The sequence below is a fragment of the Podarcis pityusensis genome (assembly GCF_964106645.2).
Source record: "Podarcis pityusensis genome assembly, chromosome: 15".
Classification (NCBI taxonomy): Eukaryota; Metazoa; Chordata; class Lepidosauria; order Squamata; family Lacertidae; genus Podarcis; species Podarcis pityusensis.
Genome location: NC_138040.1, coordinates 26,618,498 through 26,646,392, shown reverse-complemented (window position 1 = coordinate 26,646,392; position 27,895 = coordinate 26,618,498). Strand labels below are relative to the sequence as shown.

The 27,895-nt window shown below is 43.2% G+C and overlaps 1 protein-coding gene across 10 annotated transcripts in view; it reads right to left on the bottom strand.

Moving 5' to 3' along the window:
- Nucleotides 1–27,895, bottom strand: part of NCAM1 (neural cell adhesion molecule 1) — a 216,359-nt gene that overhangs the window by 32,339 nt on the left and 156,125 nt on the right. For 4 of the 10 annotated variants that reach the window (XM_080983406.1, XM_080983409.1, XM_080983412.1 and 1 more), the window contains 7 exons: nucleotides 26,314–26,464; nucleotides 25,325–25,509; nucleotides 24,179–24,275; nucleotides 23,076–23,246; nucleotides 21,140–21,271; nucleotides 19,277–19,291; nucleotides 14,297–14,338 (listed from right to left, as the gene is read on the bottom strand). In XM_080983406.1, coding sequence (XP_080839532.1) covers nucleotides 14,297–14,338; nucleotides 19,277–19,291; nucleotides 21,140–21,271; nucleotides 23,076–23,246; nucleotides 24,179–24,275; nucleotides 25,325–25,509; nucleotides 26,314–26,464 — 793 coding nt within the window. The remainder of the gene's footprint in view (nucleotides 1–14,296; nucleotides 14,339–19,276; nucleotides 19,292–21,139; nucleotides 21,272–23,075; nucleotides 23,247–24,178; nucleotides 24,276–25,324; nucleotides 25,510–26,313; nucleotides 26,465–27,895) is intronic. The other 6 variants (XM_080983410.1, XM_080983411.1, XM_080983414.1 and 3 more) reach the window with 2 other exon arrangements.

The following is a 27,895-nucleotide window of genomic DNA, read 5'->3' as shown; positions in this document are numbered from 1 at the left end:
GAAGGCTTCGAGGTCCCCTTTGGCTTTTTTACAGAGGCCACGCCTACAGACAGCTTGCCAAAATATCCAGCACACTTTTTGAACTCACTGCCACAAGATGCACTGGTAGCCACTAGCTTAAGGACTTTACATGTTACATGTGGGCAGAGCATTATCTGCCAGCTTGTCTTTTTGCCCTGCAGGATCTACTGACACAAAGAGACCACTCAAGGCTCTTTCACAAATTACATTAAATGTGTGGAAGAGGGCAGAATCCATGGCCATGAGGCATTGATATTTCAGGTGGGTGGGTGGTACAAAAATACATCCATAAAATTAAAATAGAGCTCACAATACATTAGTGCATCATCTAGAAACCTCCAATTGCATAGGAACATTAAGAAGAGCTATGGTAGACTTCATTGAAAGATTTCACCTAGATTTAATCCTGTGTCTAGCAGTGGCCTGATGACACGCCTAGCTTGCTCAAGTTGTGAGTGCTAATTGTATTTCAAGGAGGTTTCCTAATACACAGTGTATGGCTAATATTCTAACTATCATCAAGTGGAGCAGTTGTTTTCTGAAATCTGTCGATCAAGAACTGGGGTTTTCTGGCCCTTGAAGTGTCCTTAGATTTCTGCCTCAAAATATTATTTTCTAACTGAAAGGAACAAAGTGTGTTGACTACTTTGCTGACCACCAACCCCATAGTCAATTAGGCCAGACACTATTCTGACTACTGCTGCTACTGCTGCTGCTAATGAAGGCTGTAGGTTTTGCAAATCCCATTACAGCACAAAGCAATTCAGCAGTTACAGTGTTTGAAGACAAAGTTACATTGCAGCGCAAATTAAATGGGGACAAATGAGTTCTGACAGGCTGGGGGGGAGGCAGTGTACCAGGTTACCTCTCCCGGGTGTCGTAAAAGCATTGAGATGATAGTGAAATAATTACCTTTCCCCCACAGCCCTTGCAGATTATGACTCTCCTGTCCCCTAAAGGCCATAAACGAGGAGGGATTTCCTGTTGCAGAGCTGGGTAAATACTTGCCCATATTATGAACGTGGCACAGGCTAGTGCCAAATGGGTTTTGTACACAGCTGACCTGTGGCAGCTGATGTGAAACCATCTGGGCACTGATGCAAGCTCAGTAGTAGCATTGCTTGCTCACCACTTGGAAGTGAGGCCAAACTTGCATCACTTGTCATGTGCTTCTGTCGTCTCCAAGCGATGCTCATGAGTTCTGGGATTCAGAGCTCTTTGCTCTATACAGTGGTGCCCCGCAAGACAAATGTTTCGCAAGACGGAAAACCCGCTAGACGAAAGGGTTTTCCGTTTTCAATGCGCTTCGCAGGACGAATTTCCCTATGGGCTTGCTTCGCAAGACGAAAATGTCTTGCGAGTCTTGAGATTTTTTTTTCGCTTTCCCCCCCCTTTTTCTAAGCCGCTAAGTCTTTAATAGCCTTTTAGCAGCTAAGCCGCTAAGCCGCTAAGCCTTTAATAGCCGCTAAACCGCTAATAGCGCTAATCCGCTAAGCCACTAATAGGGTTGCTTCGCAAGACGAAAAAACCACTAGACGAAGATACTCGCGGAACGGATTAATTTCGTCTTGCGAGGCACCACTGTATTACCAACGCCAGCAGCAGCAGCAGCACATCTTTGTAAGGTTTCTACTACAAAAGAAGAGCTCAAGCATGTCTGCTGCTTCTCCCTCAACCCAGTTTCTCCTTTATGTCACCACACAGCACATTTGCCAGAATGTAACCCACCTTGTGGTGTCATTTCCCTGTAGCCTATTTATTGCAAAAAGGTTTTCTGAGAAATTCTACAAGAGAGCTCTCAAAAGCCTGGATACACCCTCAGTGATTTTGGCTATGAAATTATCTTTTAAGATCGTACGTTCTTTGCTGCTGTTTTAATTTCACAAGGGCTCTGTACAACATATCGCAAGCCCCTTCCTTATAGAAAACTGCTCAAAGCCTATTAGCAGATGAAGCTGCCTTAGAATGAGTTAGAACATAAGTCCATCCATTCCAGGGACAGAACCCGGACCCTTCTCTGCATGCAAAGCATATGGGCCCTTCCCCCAGGCAGACCTAGTGCCTCCAAAGGAGTTTTAAAGAAACTGTAATGAACTGAAATTAGCACCACTCGAACTCAGAATCATCGTAATGCAAAAGAAACACAATGTAGGTCTCTCCCATTCTCTATGGAATTGTGTTTCACAAACCACAGTGGGCTGTTAAAAGCCTAAAATTGTGCATTTGGGGTTAGAAACACGAAGCTTAACCCGGGCTTGGCTATGCTTGGAGTAGACCCATTCAAATCTGGAACAGGTGTGTATTAACCATCTTCTTCAAACAAGAGCACTCAAGCATTCAGTAAATGTGTGAGCAGGGTTTCACCAGCTAGTTGCACCCCAAACACCGGCACAATACCCATGCTCTGAACAAGGGATGCAGACAAAGCTACAATCTACAGCAGGGATGGGGAATCTGTGGGTCATTCTGGCTTATTTTTTTACTTACTGCCTTAAATACTGCCTTTCTGCCAAGGAACCCAAAGTGGTTCACAATTTTAAAATACTAAAATGAATAAATGGCATCAATATAGAGCAGCAGAGATCCTCTCTCACACTGAGGGCACCCTAGGCTTCATGGCCTTCCTTGCCTCTGTCTTAAGACACAGAGGTCTCTAGTGGCCCCTGACTCAACAGTTCTCTATAGGCTATAGGTGGTTCTGTTGGGGGGCAGTGGGTAGTGCTTGCTGGCTTGGACACCTCACATTCTTCAGTCACATCTGCTACACTGGCACAACCCTCTGGCTGCAGCCTCCCAGAAGTTATAGTTCAGATGTTGTAGGACTGCAACTCCCATCATCCCTTACTGCTGCGCATGTTGGCTAGGGCTGATGAGAATGGAAGTCCAACAACACTGGGTGTGTGTGGATAAGTTCCCCATCCATGTTCTTCTGCATAAAAACATGGATTGAGTTTGGATAATTCCATTTTACATTGTGAATGAGAACATGTTTTTTGTTAGTCATATATGCATGCCCATTTGTTACCCTGAAGGCACCTTACGGTCCTCAGCTGGAACATGCTCTCAATATAGCTAGCACTTATAAGCGAATAGTGTAAAAAACGGAGCTGCACTCATTTCAGAGTAGGAATAAATGTGAGTGAGTGTGGATTCATGGCAGGAAATGTTTAGGCATCAATATGGCACGTCCATATTGTGTTTGGTGTTTTTAACCCAAAGCACACAATTTGGCCAGAATTTTTGGCTTAATCACATCACCAAGCTGTAAAAAGGAAAAAAAATATATGATAATTATCCAGGCATAAACACTCATGTAGGTTAATACTATGATGCTTCAGCAAAAACAAATAACAGTTCACATGTTTAGTGCATTAGTACAGGGGCTTGGCCAAAAAGGCTGCCCCACCCCACACAATTTAGGTCAAGCTTTAAATAGTTCAAAAGTTTGGCTGAGCCTTAGTAAGAATATTCTGTCCGAACCAACCGATAATCTTAGCATAACTCTCAAGTGCCACTAGCTGAAGAGAAAAAGAAGTCTGGTTATTAAAAAGTTCATACAAAAGATCATGCTCAGAACATGCGCATGAAACTGAAAAGAGAAAGGAGCTGGGAAGCCAAGATGACAGCTGGGAGAGTAAAGGGAAGCCCATTTACACAGTGCCTTCAGAGTTTATTCTGTTGGCTATTAACTTCTAGGAACACAAATGGATCCTGCAGTAGACTCTTGAGGTGTGAGGTACTTCTGTTCATAGTTCCAGACAGGCTGGGACACTCTACCCCAAAGAGATGTGGTTGGCCTCTTCCTCCAACTTTAGGTGAGCTGTCAAAATTTTTCCCACCTAGCGTTTAGGTTTGAAGCTTTTATCCCCCCTATGAATCAAACTGTGGTTGTTCTATACTGCTCTTGGATTTAATATTTTTTAAACTGGTAGTATTATATTTCAGTTTTTTATTGTAAATTGCTTTGGGGACCTTCTTCTGGGAACCAAAAAGTGGTATATAGACAATCTTATAAATAAACAAATTGCTGTGGGTCTCTTATGCTTTAGCATAATAAAATTAAGTGAATATTCAGGGTTGAAGTCAAAAGGCTTCCTTTTGTGCAATGGCATGCAGTCAGCTAGGTACATTAGGACAGGCGATTAATCATTTGCTTTTATCTGAAACTGGATAGGAGACCATTTGTAGCTGTGACCTCAACAAATACATTTGTAGCTGTGACCTCAATGAATACAGCAGCAGATGCATAAAATGTGGCGCAGCTGATCCAGATTCCCTCTGCCTACATGGCTGCCTTGTCAAAACTGGCAGAGGTGGATACTGGCTTTAGACTTCAAAAGAAATCCTAAAAGACTGCAGGAAAAGACAAACCATTTTTAGAGTAAGGACTTTAAGTGGTGTAGTGATTAGAGTGTTGGACTTAAATCAGGGAGATCTGGGTTCCAGTGCCCTCTTTGGGCCAGTCACTATTTCTAAGTCCAATCTAATTCACAGGGTTGTTATGAGAATAAAAAAGGGGGAGAATGGACTCTGCACTCCAACCTAAGATCTTTGGAGGGAGAGTGGTAAAAACAGATAATCAGAATCATTAAATTTGGGACTTTGAACCTTGGTGAGTCCAACCTCAAAGCTCAAGGCAGGATCTGCAAGACAGGATGCAACTTAAAAGTGTTCATGAGAAGCGGTCATCCAGCCTGTGCTTAACTGAGTATCTCCAGCAAACCTCCAGAGGCAGTTTGTTATTGTCAAGTAGGAACTTCCTTCTAACATATAGCTGAAATCTGCCTCCTTGCAATCTCCACACACTGATTCTAGTCATGTCTTCTGGAGCAACAGAAAATAAGTCTGCTTCAATTTCCATGTCTTCCTTGACCTTCTCTTCTTCAGACAAAACATACCCCAAAAAGGGTGGTGGTGAGTTTTTGGCAGTAAAATCAATTGCCTCCTTACTTCAGTTAAGTAAAAGTGGAAGGACTCCTCCACAAAATCAGCCTTCTGCAACCTGGTACACAGTTCATACAGCCTTGGCCATCTCCACTGAACGTGAACATCCTTTCCCCTTCTCATCTCTTGCCACCCAACTTCACCAATTCTTTCCCTTGGCCACTGTGTAAAATGGGTGGAAAAATTGTGACAAAAATGTTTGCCACAGTTTCTAACCATTACTGGTGCCCATCACAAGTGGAGAGATACATGAGGTGGGAAAAGAAAAAAGAAAGGGGGAGTGGGTTAAAGTTAATTCACAAATAAATGACACAAGTGTGTTGGGGGGGGGGTGAAAGGTTGTGCAAAATCAAGATGGCTAGATGTTAGTTCCATGTGGATGTCGCCCAAACATCTGTGGAAGGAGAGGGAGAAAGGGCCAGTGACTTGTCTCCATGCATGCAACATCTGATGGGTTACTGGGGTTAGTTTTCCTGGCTTACCCCTGCCTAAATGCTTCCCACAGTAAAGGGGAGGAAAAATCCAAGATGTGAGAGTCAAACAAGGTGAAATGCTCAACTCTTTTCCAAATGATCTATCTCCTGGGAAGCACAAATGCAGGGGTTGTTCCTCTCTCCTTGAATGGTGCACATGGAGTGTTAAAAGTGAGATTGCAAGAATCGCTCTAAGAAATCCATTCCTTTGTTGCTGCCATCGGCTCTTACAGTGGAAGGAAAGTAAACGTATTTCCTTATGTTGCAAGGGCCAAATCATTTGCTTCCAGATTATGGAGAAAACCACTAGGTGTATCTTCAATATGGCTTTATTACTGGTGTGAAAGTCCCTTCCTGGCTTGCAAAATATGCTCAATTAGTAGAGAAGCAAGTGGAGCCCACAAGATGCCAGACGCCGTGGCGTTATTCCTACTGCATGGATTATTACGTTCCAGGCCAAAAGCTTGTTGCTTGGTTTTGCTTATATGCATGTGTGTGTATTTTATATATATTTATGTGCACACAGATAAACAATACATACGCGTACACAATCATCCTCTGAATTCTTTCCACAATGGGAATGAATTTCTAAGCAGTTTTTCCCCTCCATCTTCTTATTTATGCTAATTGACTAAGGTGCTCTTAGGAGGAAAATTATGAACAACTGAATCCTATGGTCACATCCAAGACCCCTTGGATGCGTGGCCAGCACTAGAGATGATGCTTACTCAACACAGGGAAGCTAACCGCACTGTCAGACATGTCGGTCTGCAGTCTCCATTCTCTCCATATTATGTCACAATCTGCTTAAGCATAATGAGGGAAGGAGGTGAAAATGACCCTGGGCTGCAGTTTTGAAGCACAATGCCTAGATCTACCCTGTGGAACTGACTGGAGGCTTTCAATCAATGCAGCAACTCAGGGGAGTGTAACTGTGTGTCCAAGGTCTCCCACACGAGAGGGAGATTGATGTGGTAGGGGCAATTTAGCAAAGTGGCAGCATTAAGTACAATCCTATCTACATCAAAGCTATGTTCCTTGGTCTCCCAGTAGAGGCACCAGGCAAAAACATGCCTCTTTACTCAGGCCTTCGGCCATTAAATAATCTATAACCTGTTAAATGGGTGGTGGGTGGGCTATTAAGATTATTCTATTCTATTCTTACGCTGTATTTTGTGTATTCTGTTTTTATTATTTTGCTGTGTAAATTATGTTCTTAATTTTGTGCACTACTCTGGGATCTTAGAGTAAAGGGCAGTATATAAATTGAATTAATAAAATAAAAATAATCTTAGCGGTGCACTAAAAAGGTCACATGCAAAATAGGCTCTTTGCACCAATGGAAGCAAATGATTCAGCCCAGCTTTCTGACTGCTGTGCTATCTTGCCAGCTCAGTAAAAGGACGGCATGATGGACTTTAGTTGGTTTTGCATGCAGAGAGAAGGTGTTGAACAAAGCTGTAAAAATAATAAAAGGTTATAGAAGAAAATTTCTGAGTAATGGAAATTTAGAAGTTCCTGAGCGGAAAGTGTATTTTTGGATATATATAAATATATATATATTATATATATTGTCCTGTGCAGAACTTGTCAACCAATCAGAACAAAGCTGTGTTTTGTTGTTGTTTTAATTTTTACCTTCTGTTCACCAGCGTGGACGACATCAGCAGCACCATGCAAGCCACATGACAAAGTCACATGATACGCACGCACATGATTTGGTTGAAAGGAAAGTGGAGGAGGTCACATGAAAAATACAAAAAAAATTTAAAAACTGATGTAAACAATGGGCAAAAAGAATCAACAACATTCATAGATTAAATTAAAGTCTAAACAAAATTAAATTAGCCACTCCACTGAAACACTGGGGGAGACAGTAAAACAAAAAAACAAAACAAAAAACACCCACCAACCTGCAAACACAAGATTATTATTAAACAGGAGAAAACACTGAGTTACTACAGCAAGAGATCTGGTTGGTTAGGCAACACTGGGGGTTGCAAATCAATTAATACTAAAGCCAAGAAGAGCAACAATATATATATATATGTTGAGACAAGAGAAACCTTTCTCATAGAAATCAAACTGGCATCCATAACACCACTAAGGAGGAACACAAAACAGAAAGGAGGGAAAAGTAGTGTTATTTAGAAACAGCTCGCCCACATGAAGGAAGACTGTGGAAAGAAAAGTTAGCTTCTTGGATTTATTGCAAATGGAACTTGCTGTCTCCTATTGATGAAATCTCCTCCCTGTAGGGACAGAAAAGCAAAACAAGCAAACAAACAAACCCACCTACACATCTCTTGGTAAGGAGAGAGAGAAAACACAATTAAATTAGTCTTTGTCTGAGGAGCGCTGCCGTGAATACAGCCAGGTAAGGAGAGTAAGATAAATACAGGTTGCTTAGAAACACCACACGCTCAGATGAGGTCCATGTCTGCAGCGCAAGCTGGCCGAGGACCAGCTGAAACAGCCAAATTAACACAGGAAGAGTCTGAGGGGGTTGAACAAAATCCTGAAGGGTGTGCGTGTGTGTCACATAACCATTTCACCACATGAGCAAGCTCACTAGTCAGTTCAGATCACATGGCAACCAAAAGATCGCATTTGTGTTGCAAGCTGAACATCCTGGCTGATTTGCAAGTCAGCTGCATAGTGAAACAGCTGCCTGAGTTCTTGGGCACTGTGATGAATTTGGCTTATATTCCCTCTCTCCATGGGCGTAGCCAAGGGGGGCAGGGGGGGCAGCTGCCCCATCAAGTAAAAAAGTAGAAATACTTAACTAACTGACCTATCATGTTGATTCTTATCCTCCTAACAAAAGTCCTGCCCCCTGCAACAAAAATCCTGGCTATGCCCATGCCTTTCTCTCTATCATGTTAATGCCTATTGATTCAGATGTATAGCATGCCTCTTTCTGAAGAATTGGGGCAGGCAACAGAAAGCAATACACTAAATTGCTTTCTCCCATAGTCACACACTGAAACATATGAGGAACACAGGAAGCTGTGAGATCATAGGTCCGCCTAGGTCAGTATTGTCACTCTACACTGGCTAGCAGAAGCTCTCCAAGGTACTCAACTAATGGTTCCTTGTGACGTGTGGGGAGCCATGGGGTTCTGTCCTGGGCCCGTTGTAGTTCAACATCTTTATAAACAACTTGGATGAAGAAACTGAGGGATTCTCATTCAAATTGTAGATGACACCAAACTGGGAGGGGTAGCTGATTCCACAGAAGACAGAATTGGGATTCAATATGACCTTAACTGATTGGAGAACTGGGCCCAAACTAACAAAATGAATTTCAATTGGGACAAATGTAAGGTTCGACACTTAGGCAGCAGTAACCAGCTGCATAAATATAAGGTGGGGGACACCTGGCTTACCAGCAGTACATGTGAAAAGGATCTAGGGGTCTTAGTAGACCACAAGCTTAAAATGAGTCAACAGTGTGGTGCAGCAGCAAAAAAGTTAATGCTATTCTAAGCTGCATCAACAGAAGTATAGTGTGCAGGTCAAAGGAAATAATAGTACTGCTCTATTCTGTCTTGATCAGACCACACCTGGAGTACTGTGTCCAGTTCCGGACACAATTTAAGAAGGTTATTGAGAAGCTGGAACATGTGCAAAAGAAGGACAACCAAGATGATCAGGGATCTGGAAACAAAGCATTATGAAGAATGGATGAGGGAATTAGTATGTTTAGCCTGGATAAGGGAGAAATGAGAGGAGATATGATAGCCATCTTCAAATATCTAAAGGGCTGTCACATTCTGCAGGCATTCAAAAAGGTGATGTTCATAGGGCAGATGTTTAAAAACAAACCCCAATCCTACTTGTGCTCCATTTTAATGGAGCTTTTGTATCACAAGCACTGTGTTTAAACAGGTTTGATGAAAATGGAAATGTAGAAAACAGAGAAGCTGTTTGATGTCTTCTCACTCAACAGGACATTAAACATTGCTACTCAAGATGAGAAGCCATGTGCCTTCATAGAGATTTGGTATTATCTATAATCCATCACCTCTTTGCTTTTCGTTCTCTGTGAAATAGTAAAGGTAAAAAGGTAAAGGTAAAGGACCCCTGGATGGTTAAGTCCAGTCAAAGGCGACTATGGGGTTGTGGCGCTCATCTCGCTTTCAGGCCGAGGGAGCCGGCGTTTGTCCGCAGACAGATCTCCAGGTCATGTGGTCAGCATGACTAAACCGCTTCTGGTGCATGGAGGACCGTGACGAGTGCCAGAGTGCATGGAAACACTGTTTACCTTCCAGCCACAGCAGTACCTATTTATCTATTTGCATTGGTATGCTTTCAAACTGCTTGGTTGGCAGAAGCTGGGACAGAGCAATGAACTGCTAAAGAAAAAAAATCACACAAGTTCAAGCAAGCTGTGGAAGGTCCACAAGGATTACCTTGAAAAAGGCCCTCACTCTTTCCTTTCTCTCTCTCTTTTGCCTAGCAATACTTTTTTGAACTGGTCAAGGCTGCTTCTACTTCAAGGGGGTGGCCTCTTCAGCTGGCAGCTCATGGGGTCCTTATATTTCAAGGGGCTTCAACTTCTCAGGCTTTAGACATCCGAGTTTTAAATCTGAGGTGCCAAAATATCTTGGGCTAGTATTGAAAATGGCACTTGGCAGAATGGTGAGTATCCAATGTGCTTTGATTACATCACTGACAGTGGTCAAATGGGAATTTCTATATGGGTTCAGGCCACTCTGATGGATGACCTTCACCAGGACAGAGACTTCTCTGTGGCTTTCAGTATCATTGACCATAATATCTGGCTCTGTGGGAAGGGCACCAGGGACACTGTGCTACAGTAATTCCATTCCTACTTGCAGGATCACAACCAGGGATCATTAGGAGAGTCCTTTTCAGGCTCATGGCAAGTATGTTATGGGATCCTGCAGGGCACTATTAGTGCTACTCAACATCTGTAACAAGCCATCTTGAATGGTCATTGGGAGTTCTGGGGCAAGCTACCTTCAGGGACCCAATGTCTGGATGTGAGCCAATGAACCTCACCTGAATCCTAGGAAGACAAGAGGCTTTGTGGGTTGATCATTCCTTGATCTGGAATATGAACAAGCTGCTTGCCCTGATCACCACTTAACTTTCTTTGAATAAGCAGCTACGTCATTTGGAGGGACTCCTGGAACCCTCTTCAACTTGAGGCACAGGTGGTCTGGATGGCCTTGAGTGCTTTTTAACAGTTTCAACTGGTATGCCAAATGCAGCTTTCCCTAGATATGGACAACCTGACCACAGTAGTCCATGCACTGGTAATGTCAGGACTGGATTACTGCAATGCTCTCTATTTGGGGCTGCCCCTGGGTCTAGACAGGAAGACTCAGCTGGCACAGAATGGTGGTGATAGTGATGAACTACCATCAACACATGACACCAGCATGGAAAGACCGTTCCAAAATCCGAGCCTGATAATGTCAATAATGTTGAGATTGTTAACCCAGGCAGATCAGGCGATCTGGGGAGCCAATAGGGAGCTTGCTGACATAGTTCTCAGGTTTCAACCAACCAGCATCTCATGTAGAGTGACAGTTGAGATGAAACACCCTTTAACAAAAGAAGTTTACTAAACTATTGTTTTATTTTTAAATTCTTTATACCTGAGCCACTCAAGCACAGAAGCTCTGCAGTGGCTTTATAAGGTAAAAAGGTAAAGGACCCCATGACGGTTAAGTCCAGTCAAAGGCTTTATACTGTAAATACAAGCACTTCATTCATCCATTACAATGCCCCAGAAATAAATGAATCAATTTCCTTTTCTCCCCCCCCCCTTTCCTTTTAGGGATCTGAATTCTTGCCTTCCTGCCCAAATTTTGTTAAATCTCATATTTCTTTATATTCACAATAATGACATAAATTGCAGATACCTACATATAATAAATATATATGACACTTAATATTTTACCACACAGAAAAACTATTGTATTACTCCATAAGTAAATTAAATTTATACTACAGAAATTCAATTTATCTTAAAGTTCTTTTCTTTCTTCTCTGACTTCTTTCACTCTAATCAATTCCAGAAGTTTATACATTGTTGTTACCCTTCCACATTTTTGTTAATCATTCTTTCACTGTTGGTCGTGATTTTCACCCAGAAATTTGTTCAGCAAGCATGCAAGCAGTTACTAATAGATTCCAAATTAACTTTTTTTTTAAAAAAAAAGTTTAATTGTGGATCTAAATACTGTTTTTCATACCTTTGGGCTCACACAGTGGTAAATGTGAAGAGATAAGATCACTGACTGAACAAAGATTAAGGGCTCTTCCGCAATTCCTCTTGCCCCTAGAAAGCATGGGTCTGAGAGGTATTCTGCTTGCCCTGTGCTTTCCAGGCATGAGTCCAAGCAGTTTTTTGTTTGTCCCACCACTTTCACCAGGAAAACCTGCTGTTTATAACTGAATTGGAACAAACGTCATTGGGCAGAAAAACTGATTTACGTTTGTTCTGATTCAGCAGTAAACATTAGCGGGTCAAGCAGAACTGTGGACAAGCCTTGAGTTTGAAGACTTATTACCCCTCTCCACTCCACTCCAAATAAAGAAATAATTCCTGGAAGAAGACCGTCTTTGTCTTTAGTCCAGCACCATTTTGTTTGGACAGGAATGGCAAAAAGTAAGTTTTTTAGCGCCTTAAAAAAATTTACTGATGTTGAAAATTGTCCTAAGTCCCTTTTGAAATGAGGGTAGTAAGAAAATGAAGTCTTGTGAATAAATGTTTGTCCAGTGTGTGCCTAATGAAATATAGCATAGTAGTAATGGGGGAGTAATTCAGTTTCATGTCCATTTTAATGGATACCTGTACTCAATTCACACATCCCCAAACTATATGCAAACAGAAACATAGCTATCCTGCAAAATTTGCCCTTCTCTGATTTTTGTGATGCAGTTACCAATCCCAAAATGTGTATGCAAGGGGAAAGTGCACATAAAAATACATATGCTGGTGAAAATAACGCGCGGAAATGCATATGAGAAGAAATTGCTTGCAAAAATATGTCTACTGGTAGAAATATGCACTAAAATGAACTAAAATGCTGGTGAATTTTCATTGGGATTTATAACCAACCAACCAATGTGGAAAGTTGTACTTAAGACTAGAAAAATGAGAATGGCCACTGGTCAAGAATGTTGGAACCTGGAGTTCAATGATGCCTGAGCAACGGGTTCTGTATCCCTGTGACTACATACTGAAATAGTTAAAAAGGTATGTTGATTTTAGTTCAATAAAGCTTTAAGATGGTGCTCATTTGTGGATAGGCACACTTCTCCTGATCCAAACCCCAAATCAATGCATCTTAAAGATTGGTAAAGTGGCCTCCCTCCCACCTCTTTTTCCTAATATATAAAGACCACCTCCTTACAGCTGCAGAACTGGAACTTTCCCTGCTTCCCACTGGGAAGGACAAACCTATATTCACAAGACTCAAGTATTTAAGCTATTCTGGGAAAAAGACATAGCCAAAAAAAACCTCTATAGAAGGCCAAGGCTTCTTTACAATATGAAGCCCCACCTGCTCTAAAGGCAGTGGGGCAACTGGGGTTCTGTGCAGAGTTCCCTGGAAGAGTAGGCTATTACTAAATCTGTTCTGTGGGAGATGACAAGGTATTCCACACAGTAATATGGCACCATGGCGTAAAACTCTGGTCAGATCAATATGCCCCACCCCCTCTTCAAGCCATGAAAAAAACAAACTGCGGAGATGTTAAACATTCTAATTTTGGGACACGTGGATAAACTGCAAGCAAACCCACTGTGTCTGCAAAGACACCCAGCGGCAAATTGTGTGTTAACTGGAACCGAAATCAAGCTTAGAATTATTATGCAGTTAGTCATGCTCACCTCAAAGATGTCACAAGGCAGAGGTTTTTAACAGGTGTACATTTTATCAAGTGCAACCACTTCATCCCTTTCAGTCCAAAGGATGTATTTGCTGTAGATGTTTAAATAATTTAGAGGAACCAGATTTCATGCCACGTCCTGTTTTCCCGCAACTCCCTCTGAGGAATGCTAATTTACAAACCATGGAATGCAACTTCCAGCAAGAAACTGGAATTTTATTTGAATCTCCTTCAGTGGCCATTTTCATATATTGGTCATGATGTGTTTTGAGGCTTAATAGGATATGAGAAGGGCAAAATCCAAGAAAAGAACTTGCTGTTTCCAAGCAACTGTTAAGAAGTTATCCTATGTTAATAAAGAATAGATAATAGCCAGGCTATATCCAATGTCAATATTGGATGCTCTTCCACTGGGACCTGCCAGTAGACCGGGGCAGTTTTTAATCGAGGGTTCCATGTCATCAAATAGAGAAAATTTGGATAATCACACACAAGATCACAGCTGTAGGCTTCAGGGGCTCAGAGAAGCATCAGATCTTGTTGGGCATTTTATTTCCTTTGTGAAGGCTTCTCAAATTTACCCTGCTCCATTTTAATTAAGCCTAATCTAGTTTTTCACCTCTAAAATGAGGGAGCAAGATCAACAGGATGTTAAGAAAGAGGGAGTTAAAGGGGAAGCCCGTCTAAATTTTCAGATGAAATAGGTGTTAATTCCCGACAACGTTAAACACATAGATGGCAAAACACCAGCGTATCTCCACTCTGCAACACAATCTGGGGGAAGGGAACTGTGCAGGGATGAGGGTGCCAGGTCTTTTCTTACTCACATCCGTTCATGCTGGAGTGCGCCCATCGCATAGTGGGGCGGGGCATATTAATGACTCCTGGCCGTGCACTCTATCGCACACCATACTGTTTTGTAAACGTGTCTGAGGGGTGTGGGCGAGAGAAGGGAAAGAGGGGAGGAAAGCCTTTCTGCTACTCACGGGCTGGCTCTGTGTTTTCAGATTCAGTAGGATGCTGGGTTGCTATGGAAACACGAAGGATAGATCGGACATGTAAAGGTGAAGCCTGGTGTGAAGATAAATTATGAAGGAAAATAAAAAGGCGGGGAAGGGGGGAAAGAGAGCCTGATGACAAAAAGGCAAGGGCTGAAGAACATTTACGCCAAGGAATTATAAAATAAGGAGAGCCATTGGGCTGAGGAGATCCCGGAAGTTCCCTGGGTGATCTTGGGGCAGTTCCTCTCCTTCAGACGAACCTATCTCAGGGTCAAACTAGACATTACTTTAATTTCATAGTTCAGAAGTATGTCTAGAGTTCCCTCAGAGGATAGCTGTGAGGATAAAACAGAAAAGAAAGTTGGGGGAGAAGTGAACAAGGTCCTGAACTCCATGGAAGGAAAAAAAAATGTAATAAATAAACAGAATATTGGGGAAATGTTGACTGAATACTCCAATAGTTTTGCACTCTTCAGAGGTGGGAATTCCTCGTCTGCCCCTTTGGAAAAGCAGGAGTCACATCAGCTCCATTCCAGAGGTTGGAGGGAACTCCTTAGGCCAACCAAATTTGGCTGTAGTATGAAGCCTTCAGAAAACAAACATGCAAAGACTGTTGCAAGTCTACAGAAATTTGGGGGGGGGGGGGGGTGTGCAACAGAATACTGTGATGTAGAGAGGAAAGCTCCAATTTGGACTTCCAGTAACTCCAATTCATCTCCCTGCTGCCCCACTCTAACAGTCAGGTCAGTATTTTGTGCCCACAAAATATACTCAGTGGTCTCTGTGTTTTGTACAGAGTGGGTGGGTTCCTGAGGGTTTCCCCCTCAATATTCTTTTTTACGTGTGTCTCTGTGTTGTGGTGGTGTCCATCTTGGCTGTTGCCCAATACTCTCTTCCAAACACAACACCTGCTCATTTATGGCCATCACTGCATACATTACTGCAGGTTAAGAAACCCATAAAGTACTTTTTAATGCCTCACTTACTGAGAACATTTATAGAGCTGAAGAGAGCTGTGGAATGGTTAAAAAAAAAAAAGAGGCTCTCATTCCCCGGAAATCAGTCACCGCTATAATATCAGAACTACCTGATTGTGTACATGTTCCCATTGCAGAGCTTTGTCTGTCCCATCCCAGGGTTGCTCTGTCCTCTGACAAACAGAAGAGGACGAGGCAAGCTGAAGAGCAAGAACTGTGGGTTTTTGTTACAGCTGGACTTGCCGACAGGGGAGAAATGGGTGAGCAGAGTGGTTACGAGACTGAGTTGGAAGGCTCCTGATGCAAGGCTCATCTGACTCAGCAAAGATGTCATTGGCAAATGTTCACTGCCTGCCGCTAGTATGCAATGGCAATGCCAGTCTACTTCACAGGGTGGGTGTATGGAGTGCTAATATATGCAAAAGGAGTGCAACTCAAGGTGCTCCTAAACCTAACACATCCCACCCCCCATTTACCGTATTTTTCGCACTACAAGACGCACCAGACCATAAGACGCACCTAGTTTTTGGAGGAGGAAAACAAGGGGAAAAAAAATATTCTGAATCTCAGAAGCCAGAACAACAAGAGGGATCGCTGTGCAGCAAAAGCAGCGATCCCTCTTGCTGTTCTGGCTTCTCGGATAGCTGTGCAGCTCCATAAGACGCACACACATTTCCCCTTACTTTTTAGGAGGGAAAAAGTGAGTCTTACAGAGCAAAAAATACGGTAATTTTTGAAGAAGTGGGCATGGTTCACAGGCCAATATTAGCCCACCAAGGGATCCAATTTGGCCCGCAAGGCTTTTTCCTACAAACCCCACCCACCTGCCCATCAACTGAAGTTACTGATTACGTCAGCTGATGTGTAGTAGGACAGGGTTTAATTGGTTGTGTGATCCAGTTCCCAGGCAGAATGATTTAATCGCCATTCATCAGCTAAACAGAGATTAAAGCCCTGTGCAGAAGCACCCTTTGAAGAAGCTTCTGCATGTGTGCTACTTCAAAAAGGCTTTCGCAAGGGATTTAAGATAGCTCCTGCACCCCTGTCTGAGCCTCTGGATGCTCAAATGGGAATAAAGGTCTGTCTTAAAGCCTTTTGCAAGTGTACCCCTCCCTCTTTAAGTCTCCAATCCTGAAGGCTTAAGAGGGAAGTGTAGACAGACTTGTAAAAGACTTGGTGAGCATCCTCCCCACTCCCCATTTAAGCCTCCAAGATAGGGGACTAAAAGAGGGAAGGAGGAAACTCACAAAGCCTTTAGCAAACTCCTCCCTCTCCCTTTAAGTCCCCAATCTCAGAGGCTTAAAAGTGTGTGGAGACTTGCAAAGTGCAAGTGATTTTGGCAAGTGGGGCAGACCCTCCTCCTGTCAAATCTGGCCTGTGAGAAACAACTTCTATGGGTATGGTTCAAGCAGACAAAAAGGTTCCCCAGTCATGGAGTAGAACAGTTCATCATTCACACTAATGTAGTGTGCTGCTATCTGGGGACCTTGCAGTGACGGAATGTATTTTCTTTCTCACTCTATCTTAATAAAATCCTCAGCAACATTTAAGAAACAACATTCCTGCAATTAAATTCAAAAGGTTATCAGCTCAATCACAATTTAGTAAAGAAATCTCCATGCCATCATCTCTCCACCATTCCTTATGCTCTTTCTCTACCGCAATCAGCAGCTCTGTAATGAAGCAGACTGCTTCACAGTTTCCATCTGCAATTGTTTTGACAGCAAGCTTTCCCCCCTTCCCCTTTTAAGCCCAGGTAGGGGAGTGTGTGTGTGTGTATGTGTGTTTAATTAATACTGAAGCCAAAATTGTTGCAATTGCAGCCTTGTGATTCTGTGAGCCAGCTACAAAAACACTCTCGTTTTCTCACAACCGCACCCCTTGACATCACAACTTGCACAAATGCCCCGGAGCCTCCATGAAATACTGCCCTCCAGTCCCAGCTCTTGTGCTAATGCTGACTTCCAATTATTGGCTGTAACTTCTTCGCAATGCTCAGTCAGCTGCAAGGGAGTTGCTATCGATCCATTATTTTCAGACATGGCTGCACTGGACAGCAACTTTATTGCTCACCACCAGCCTGAGAGCAAAGTGCCTCTAACACTCCCCCCCTTTAACCCTCAGTTATTTATCTGATCACCCTTTGGGAGGGATACAGCTTGAACCCCACATGAATTGGATGTCCATAAACCAGCCATGTAAGATTGGCCACCACCAGAGGTACAATGTGTGGCTATTATCCATGAAAGCTAAATGGAACTTCCATATATATAAGGGCAATGTACTGAACACACAATGGAAAAAGGACGTTGCCCGATTTGTAAGCATCTGGCTGGTCCGTTTGGGAAAGTGAACTGACCCCAATGTATGGGTGTCCATGTTTCTTCGGATTTTGAAGGGGCGGAGGGTGAATTCTTTTGGGACTAAACCTAACATTGGAGTGACAGCAGCAGTACAATTTCATTTTAGGGCAGCTTGGCGCAACTTGGTGCCCTGTAGATATTTTAGACTCATCAGAGTCCAAGCCAGGGCTGTTTGCTCTTTTCCAATTTTCATTTCCAATATTTATCTACAAATCTAAACTAACATGAAAGGAACAATTAAGGAGAGTCTGGCTCTGCTAACCTTCCCTGTTTACCCATGAGCTACTTCTGCTGTTCATTCTCCTTCTGTTGGACTCTAAAGCCCCTTTAATTATAAAACAGAGGCTGGTAAAGTGCAAGATCCCTCATTCCCTAACTGTACTGTGTACAGGTGAAACTCGGAAAATTAGAATATCGTGGAAAAGTTCATTTATTTCAGTAATTCAACTTAAAAGGTGAAACTAATATATGAGATAGACTCATGACACGCAAAGCGAGATATGTCAAGCCTTTATTTGTGCTTCATTATGTCCAGGGTCAACGTAGCCATCTACCAGGAGATTTTGGAGCACTTCATGCTTCCTTCTGCAGACAAGCTTTATGGGGATGCTGACTTCATTTTCCAGTAGGACTTTGGCACCTGCCCACACTGCCAAAGGTACCAAAACCTGGTTCAGTGCCCATGGGATTACTGTGCTTGATCGCCAAGAGAAAGATGAGAGACTTGAGACCGAGCAATGCAGAAGAGCTGAAGGCTGCTATTGAAGCAACCTGGTCTTCCATAACACCTCAGCAGTGCCACAGACTGATAGCATCCATGCCACGCCACATTGAGGCAGTAACTGATGCAAAAGGGGCCCAAACCAAGTACTGAGTACATATACATGCTTCTACTTCTCAGAAGTCCAATATTGCTCTATTTGCAGTCCCTGTTTTGCTGATTTCATTTAATATTCTAATTTTCTGAGATTGTTAATTTGGGGTTTTCATCAGCTGTACGCCATAATCATCACAATTATAACAAATAAAGGCTTGACATATCTCGCTTTGCATGTCATGAGTCTATCTCATATATTAGTTTCACCTTTTAAGTTGAATTACTGAAATAAATGAACTTTTCCACAATATTCTAATTTTCTGAGTTTCACCTGTATGCTAAGGATTTTTTAAAAGCTTTTTCTTTTGGAATATCGACCTCCTACAAGTGAGTTTGTCACCTGATATCAAAGCAAGCAAACCACTGGAGACAGCCTGGGAACTTCAACATTGCCTACCCCAGGTGTGTGTGTGTGTGTGTGAAACAACAACATCGCAAGTGAAATAGGCACACATGCAGATACGAACAACACTGCATGCTTTGGAGATGGGAAAGAAGGAGGCGTCAACCTCTTGGCCAACTTCTACAAACGGCAGTGTTAACTGGAAAAATACAACAGCTACTCTAGCATCAGTGTTATTAGGAGATGCAAGAGTTTTATCAGCTACTTTGTTTCTAAGCACAAGAAGGAAGGTTAAAAAAAAACTAGAAAAGAAAGGAAGAGAGAAATGCTAAGTTAAAAAGGGCTAGTTCTACATCCAATGTTAGGGTAAGAGCACTCCAGGAGAAGGAATTCAGAAGCACTTACGTGGCGGTGGAGTGCCTGCGGTTTCCCCATGGTTGGAACACAGATGAAAAGAAAAGACAGACACAGACCCCAAAAAAAGAAAAGATGTAACAGAGATGAAAATAAAGGAGGCGATAGAACAAGGCACTGGAAATTTAAAACAAGCGACCGTTCCTTGCATTAGGGTCACATTTTCCAGGTAAGCAGGTTAAGATTATCAGAGAAGAGTAAAAACTGGGCAGCTACAGAAGCACAAGAGGGGAATTGTGTTCATTTATCTGTGCACTGGATAGTTTGTGGGGACAAGGAGCACAACTAGCTTCCAAGGTAGAGAGGGAGGAACTGGCGGAGTGGGAGAGTCGCTGTAACCTCTGGTCTTTGCTGTGAGGCCCTGGACGTAGTAGGAGGAGTACTGAGCTGAACAGGCATAGGAAAGGAGATGTGGGTTTGTTGCTGATCATTTCCAGGCACACGCGAAGAACATTGGTTGGAGAAAATTGGGAAAAGGGTATAAGGAAGCCCATCCAAACATGAGCAAGCTGGCTATGTAGAGGCTTGAGTGAAACTGGGAGTGGAAAAGGGCTTAGATCTGGGGCAACCACATATATATAAAGCCCATTTTGTTCCATATCATGTTACATTTAATCTCGGTTTAATTTTTATTACAAGTCTGAAAACAGCTCAGCTTCCTCCACTTGCCCCTCCAAAGAAGGAAGGAACTGGAAAATGGGAAAACTCAGTAGGACAGACATACAGGTCCATCCTCACTCAGAGGAGCAGCAAAATCCAGAGGAATAACTTGCAGTTAGCTCTCGCTTGTTCAGTCTGAATCCTGTCCACATCCTGCAAAGCATGTGGTGCACAAATGATGTGGAACTGTAAAGTAGGAGCCACAGTGGAACATGCATGCTCAAAAGCATGTACACAGCTCTGTGGCAACCTGATTCTTGAGTTTAACTCTTCTGCCAGTTAGATGGAAGTTTTAAGGTGTGCTCCAACAATATTTCTCTGTCTCTTACAATTCAATGAGGCGGAGTATATAATAAGAGTCAAGACTGACCAAAATATATAGTTGTTCATAGAGCACAGGGTTACAAGCAGCAGTGATGCCTGCTCTATTGGTTGGCTTCAAAATGTAATTAAGACAAATCCTAGAAAGTTGATAAGTCTTTTAATGGTTACTAGCCATGATGCTAACACCAGGGTTGGAAACAGTGTGCCTCTCAGTAGCAGTTGCCAATGAACAACAGAAGCAGGCAACTGCTATCCTTCTAGACCTGTCATTGGGGCATTTGTTTGTCCACTGAAATGGATTGAGGCATGGGTGGGTGGGTGATGATGACAACTTGTTGGCCCAGGCAAAGTAAAAGGATTGTCAGTTTGGCTCAAAACTCAACCAATGCTTCATAACAGAGGAAGTTCAGATTAAAAAAAATCACCCTTCTACCCTTTCTCCACCCTTCTACCAGCTGTGCCAGAAAAAAGCTGGTTCATTTCTCTATCCCTTACCCACAAGATTGTTATGACATGTGCCAAGCTACAATAAAGGAGTGAGGGCTAGTTAAAAAAAGAAAAGCCACACTATCCCCCTAAACAATCAAACCCCTTATTTCCATAACCAGTCGCTGGGAGCGCAGCTTGGTGGGAGGAAGAACAAAAACAGAAAAGACCATTGGAAGACAGAAAATAACAGAAGTGGGTCGATGTTACAACCTGGTGAAATCAGAGAAATCTGGACAGATGTTTTGGGAAAGATCAGAATGAGACCTGCAAGAGGAACAGGAGCCATCCATGCATGGAAGGGAGGCTGCAAAGAGGCAGGGAGAGAAAACGAAGGACGTTTGCAAAAAGCAAGGAAGAACAGAAAAGCAAGGAGTTACTTACGAACTGGCTGTGTCTTGAACTCGGAGGGAGAACTGATTTCGCCTGCGCCTTTGCCATTGATGGCAGTCAGTCGGATGGCATACCTTGTCTCTGGCTTCAAGCCCATCACAGTGAACACACCCTCCATGTTGGCTATTCCAGAAAAGAGAGGAAACAAGAGGAACGTTTTAATTTATAACAGAAAACGGTTCATTTCACAATCAACAACCTTGGGTTTGCAGGACCTGGAGAGAGAAGAGAATGGGAGGAATGGCGGACGGAGAGGGGAACTGCCACCAAAGCAGGGCATCCGTTGCACCTCAACAAAGCAGGGCATCCGTTGCTTTTTTGATGATACAATTAATACGCAAGCTTTAGACTAACAAAGATCTCTCTGATGGAAGGGTTGCTAATTTTCCAACCCTAAATAGGGCTTCTTCTAAAGTCACAATTCAGAAGTTGGAAAACTCAAGAGTTGTTACCTGATGTTAAGCTTCCTATATACAAAAACACAGAGATGAAATTCTACTCTATCAAAAATAGATCCTCTTGTGGCCCTCTCTTTCTCCATGTCATGCTCCCACAGAGTCCAAAACTAACAGTTTCTTCATGGTTAGTCAATAGATAAAGGGCCGATCCACACTTGATGGCAAAATCCTGACTTTCATGTTCAGTGGGTCCACTGTGCTCTTCCTATTTTTGCCCTGGAACTCTTTCCCAAAACCCCATGTTTATTTGTCCACTTTTGGGTTGCACTTAGTCAGATTTTTCTGAGTTTATCTGCCTTGCTCTGCCCACTGTGCTTATCAGGGCTCAGAGCAGCAGGACACACTAGGCTTTTGGGACTCAATGCTCCTTCCTCCTTCCCTGTTGTTAAGAGGGGTTGCTAAGGGCGCTCTGTGCTTCCGGACTCATTGGTCCTTCTTTGTCCCCCTCCCTTCTATGCAGACACACCCTTTACATGATCAGAACAGAAGTATGAGTGGTTTTGGGGTTTTTTGTATAACAGGGTCATTTGTAAAATGAGGGGGAAATCCTGGGTCACAGTCAGGCAATAACCAGAAGCATGCAGTTCAACAGTGGAAAAACTCCTAATGAAAAACTGACCAGATTGAGGGAGGGGGCATGGAAAGAAAGGGAGGAGGTGAAAGAAGGCTGCCTCTGCCTACAAATCTGTGGAGATTTCGATGAAACTTATTCACAAGCCCTTGCAAAATCAGTTTTTCAAGTGGGCCAAATCTCCCTTCAGAATTTCCACACATCAGTTAAGATAAGATTTTTGCAAGAAACCTATGGCACAGCTGTGGAACAGCATTAAAAGTTCTTGGGCATGGGGAAATCAATCTGTGCACAAGTCGATTAAAATATGGATCAAGCAAAGGTATTGCTATGAATTTGTGGGGTGCAAGACACCCTAAATTCCTGGGTCCAATAAAAGTTGGACTTAATCCATGTTTGCGAGTTAGGCTGTGACAAACACTGAACCCCTGGATTGTGTTAACAAGTCAGGCCAGCCTGGTGACTGCTAGCGGAATGTGGGTTGTTAGGGGGACAAAGACCAGTGATGACCCAATCAAGAAAGCCACCAGGAGGGCAAAGACTGTGCCACTCCTCCAGCTGTGTGTCAGTGGGCAGAGACAAAAAATGGGTTTAGGATTTTAGTTTGGATGTTGTAGGCCAGAAGGGACTAGTTTCACCAGGTTAGCGATGATAAGGAAGAAGGAAGGTGAAGAACACTATGTGGGCTGACTGGAACAGGCTTTAACAAAGAGAAAGAGAACATGGCTATTGTTTTCTGTTCTTAAACCCATGTCTGCTGCATCCATGGGAGAAAACAAGAGACCCTCTTGGAATGTGAAATCTCTCCATCTAAACTCACGTTATACATATGTGTAAATAAACCATGTATCACAAAGACATCACAGTCTCTGCTGGTTGGCAGTACTCAACACCCTACCTTCCTTAGCATCATACATCCTGGAGTGCCAGTCTTCCTCTCCCCGCGCTCGCCACTCTGCCTTGTACCGGAGGATGGGAACTCCGCCAGTAGCCTCAGGTTCATCAAATTCCACTTGGGCTGTGCTTGAGTAGGGTTCCACTCTCTCAATGGAAGGTGCAGATGGTGTATCTGAGACAGGGAGGAAGGCGGAACAGACTAATGAGGCCAGATAGGGCAGGCTCAGGGCAAACTTTCACACATAAAAAACTTTGCAGTATATGCAGAGTATATTTTGTGTGGTGGTTGTCAGGACTGGTCGTTGTCCTCTTCAGATCACCACACAAACGCTTCTTGTTCTTTTATAACTTTTTATTGTGTATTAACAAAACAATCTTATAAACGGTTCTTAAATATTATTCCTCAGAGTCACTTATTTCAGATACCTTCTGAGCTCTGCTTCTCCGTGACCAGCCACTCTCAAAATGCCGAAGGCGCCCTTCCCTTCGCTTTCCCGCTCTTTTTTCTAACCTCCTGGCTAGAGCTGGCTTGTATCTCCCCTCCTCCAAATCTGAGCTAGAACTTAACCCTTGCCTTTCCTGTGAACAGCCAGGCCCTCCCTGTTCCTCTTGCTCTCTTCTGTTAGATTCACTGCTCTCCTTCTCCCCTTGGGGAATGCTTTCTCCCTCTGAAAAACTGGAAACTTCTAACTCTTCCCTGACACTGGTGACCCCATTCCTTCCCCCCTACTCAAAATGCCTCTTTGAACTGAGCATTATTGAGAAAAGAAAATAGTAGCAACTTTCACCCCTTGAACACTGTTTGCGCCTTACTCATCTCTGACACCTTTTACCCCAAAGTTTGGGCTGAACTGCCAAAAGTTTTGTACAGTCTTAGAAGAAACTCTACATGGGAATCACTGTAGTAGCCATAGCTTAGGTCTTTCAAACTGTTCAGGATAGCATCTTTGAGAGTTGTAGATGCTCTACCAAGAAATTTGTGTGTGGTCAATAGGAAACCACTGAGCAAGCTTATAAGGCAGCACAGTTTCATTCAGAAAAAATGGGGGAGAGGGAAGTTTCTAGACCTCATGTGTACCTCTGAGGGGCACTTGGATGACTCACCTGCTTGTACAAGGATGAACTCTGAGGACTCCTGACCAATCCGGTTGACTGCTGTGCAGTTGTAGTTTCCAAAATCATTTTCCGAGTCTGGTGTCACCTGCAAAGGGGAAATTGATCAGGAGGCTTAGAGTACCTTCCCTACTAGGAAAGAATAAAGAATTTGGAGTTTTTTATTTCTAATAAAAAAAGACGACTATTACAAATTACAATTACAAATTAATGAGGGAGGATTTGGTATTGAGAATCCAGAGCTATATCATCATGCTTACTTATTGTCAAGCATTAAATACTGGAAGCCAACAATTGGTGTTAATTTTCTGATTTATTTTCTGATACTAGAACAATTGGTTAAATCTTTTAAAACAAAACAAAAAAATGTGATGACTTTTTATAGATATTTCTCAATAAATCAGTTTGATATGCAGATGTTAAGAAATGAAGAGAATATAGAATTGAGGATCCTGTATTGCCGAGACAATGGGAGAGTGTTATAACCTCTATAACAAAGGTATCAATAGACCTTAAATTATGACATACAATGGAAAATAATATGGAGATGTAATAAGGGGAATACTACTTTAAAGCACATGGTTTTATAACGGCCTAAACTTACTAAGTTTTGGGAGAAAGTAGTGAATTATATAAATATGTGCGGGAGGGAAAGCTAATTTTTTCAGAGGATAATAGTGTTTTGAACTACATACGTACTATATGAAATTTGACAACAGGGCAACATAAATCAATTCATTGTGCCCTTCCTATGTGTTGCCAAAAGACTGATATTGCTGCATTGGAAAGACAAATGTATGGCTTGAAGACCAGGATTGAGGACCTGACTACACTTGCCACTTACGAGTGGATTGCTTAAAGACGTAGACTTTGCATGGAAAAGTATAATGAAATTTGGAAAATATAGTACATTAAAAAGTGTATTAGAAATAACCTGACTACTGGCCATGCTGGATGGGATAGGAGCTGCAGCCACAGGCTGCCACCCACTGGCTGTATGCTCAACTCCTTTCACCCTTAAGGAGAAGCAGGTGTGGTCAAACCAAACACCCACCCTCTGTGATGAAGAGGAGATTCTACATCCCCATGAATATGTGTGCCCCAGGTTCCTCCTTAGCAGGGAACTGTATGTCTCACCTCTAGGTAACTGGCAGTTGGAGTGTTGTAGATCCTAATGTTGCTATAGTTGGAGCTTGGCAGCAGCTGCCCATCTCGGAACCAGGAGATGACAGCGCTTGGGTACGCAAACACCTCACAGGTGATGTTCACCTGGTTGCCTTCCCAAGTGTAAACGGCAACAGGGCCCTGTAGCTTCGGGGCATCTGAAAAAAGGAGAAAGCAGTATTTGGAAAAGTCATTAGCAAGAGAGAGTAAAGAGCCCCTCTCTAGAGGTGCTGCAACATTTCCTTCTCATACCTTCCCAAGTGCTAATAGCTACCCTTCTGCTCAACACCCTGGAAAGATAACCAGTTTACAATTCTAGCTTCAATAGTCTGCTCCTTGTGATGCCTTGGGACAGATTTGGTGCAGCCACTTCTCCTTGGAAAGGGGCTGCAGGCATGGCAGATAATATAAACTTTGTGGCCCTGACTAGGGGTGGCTGCAGACAACTGAGTCTTTGTCCAGCAAGTGTTGCTTTCTGAGGCTGGCTCTTGAGGGTAATCATATGGGTTTAGAAATTCTAAAGGGATCTAAGAAGCCAGAAGTCCTTTGCTGCTAAAGACTGAGAACATAAGAGAAGAGGCACTTCTGGCCTAGAATTCTGTGTCCAATGGTAGCCAGCTAGAAGCTTCTTAAAACTCAGAGGAGTTAATGAAGGCAACAGCCCCCCTTTACTGTTTGTGACCAGTCATGTTATTCAGAGCTATACTGCATCTGAATGTGATGTTCTCACACAGCTACAGTAACTTCTCACCACCACTGTGCCCCTCTTCCATCATTATGACCCCTGCTTGATATACCCAGAAAGCCATGCCCACCACTACCTCCCTAAAATTCTTCCCTCCTTCCCTCCACACATAAACATTCTGTGGGTTTGGACCCCTGGGGAGAAGAGAGGGCAGGCAGTGGAAAAAGGCAGAACCTGTAAACGGGAACGGGAGTGATGGTGAAATGTGCCCACTTACACTGGACTTCCAGGTGCATGGCTTGGGAATCTTGCCCTATGGTGTTGCTGGCTATGCAGATGTACTCCCCAGCATCCGTGTACTGAATGTCTTTCAGCGTCAGAGAAGATACCCGCGCATGGCTGCGCACCACAATGCGCCCATCCAGGGTCTGGCAGGAAAAGGAGAGAAGAGTTCAGAAGATATGGAAGATATGAGCAGATAAAGGTGCATTCAGAGAGCAGGGAATGCTTGGAAATCAGGCTGGGCTTTGCTAGGCATCATTCAGACATGGAATGGGGGAAGCAGTGGCCCTCCAAAAGTTGATGGACTCCAACTCACATTATCCTTGACCACTGGTCATTCTGGCTTGGGCTGATGGGAGATGTAGCCCCCAAACATCTTGAGGACCACATGTTCCTCACTCCTGGCTGAGACACTAAGAGGCTGCCGCCTGCATTCTGCTTTCCAGAGTTCATGATGCTTTCCTTGCTGTCTGACCTATGAAGCTGAACTGAGCCAACAAAAACCTGCTTAACAACATTGCTTTGTTTTCAGGGTGCAAAGCTGCACTCCTGCCATGTGAAGGTAGGAGCAAAACAGACCCACTGTGCTGACATCCTGGTCCAATTTAATTTCTAATTAATTTCTTCAATGGCTGTTCACAGGCAGGATGGATACCACTGTCTTGTCTTTCCAGCACTGAGCTGAAGTAGAGTGCAGGAAGACAGGGAAATGCTCCTGTGTTGCCCAGGCAAATGTCCGGAAAATGGCAGCACTCATCATAGCTGCAACCAGCAGACTCACGCTCCACCAAGAAAAATAGCTATAATCTTGGCTTTCAGACAACCCTACAAATGTCATGATGCTTTGGTTCAGTCTTAGCAATGACAAAAATATTAACAATGAAGGGGAATGAGGTCATTTTGGAGAGCAATTGGACTGGACTCTGTGCTATGCAGCCAGCAACATAGTATCTGGCTTCTAGACTTTCACACTGTCCTGGTTGCTGCAGCTGAGCCTGGCTTAACTGCAGCTGCAGACAGGTCTTGAAATTCCAGTGGTGACATGTCAGATTCCTCTCCCAATGAGGCTGATGCCATTTTGAAGGAGCTCCTTCCTGGATCCAATTCTCTAGGCTAGAATCTTGTTTCTGGTATCAGCCTGCTAGAGGTCCCTGGGGAGGACATGAAAGAAACAGGCGAAGACTGTGGTTTGACCTTGCAATCGGTTCACAGAGGTAGACCGCCCTGAACGTGGAGGCTAAATATAAATATCATAGACAATGGCAATTGATAATATTTGTCCTCAAAACTGTTTTGATGCAGTTGCTCTTTTCTTTTTCACATGTGGGAAAGGCGGCTATTGCATCGTGGCTGGTGAAGCTTGGATAAAGAGAGGGGTTTTTCCCACCCCTCCCCACCCATTCCCCTTAATGCAAATGCACAAAAAGAAATAAAACAAGCACACAACCCACACCCCAAAAACATCCCCACCTAACCAAATACTCCCAAGAGAAAAATTCCTGTAGATTAACAAAGGAATAGCAAGATGTTTCTACAAAAGGAAAACAAAGGTGGTGTCTACTAGAAAGCTGCCTATC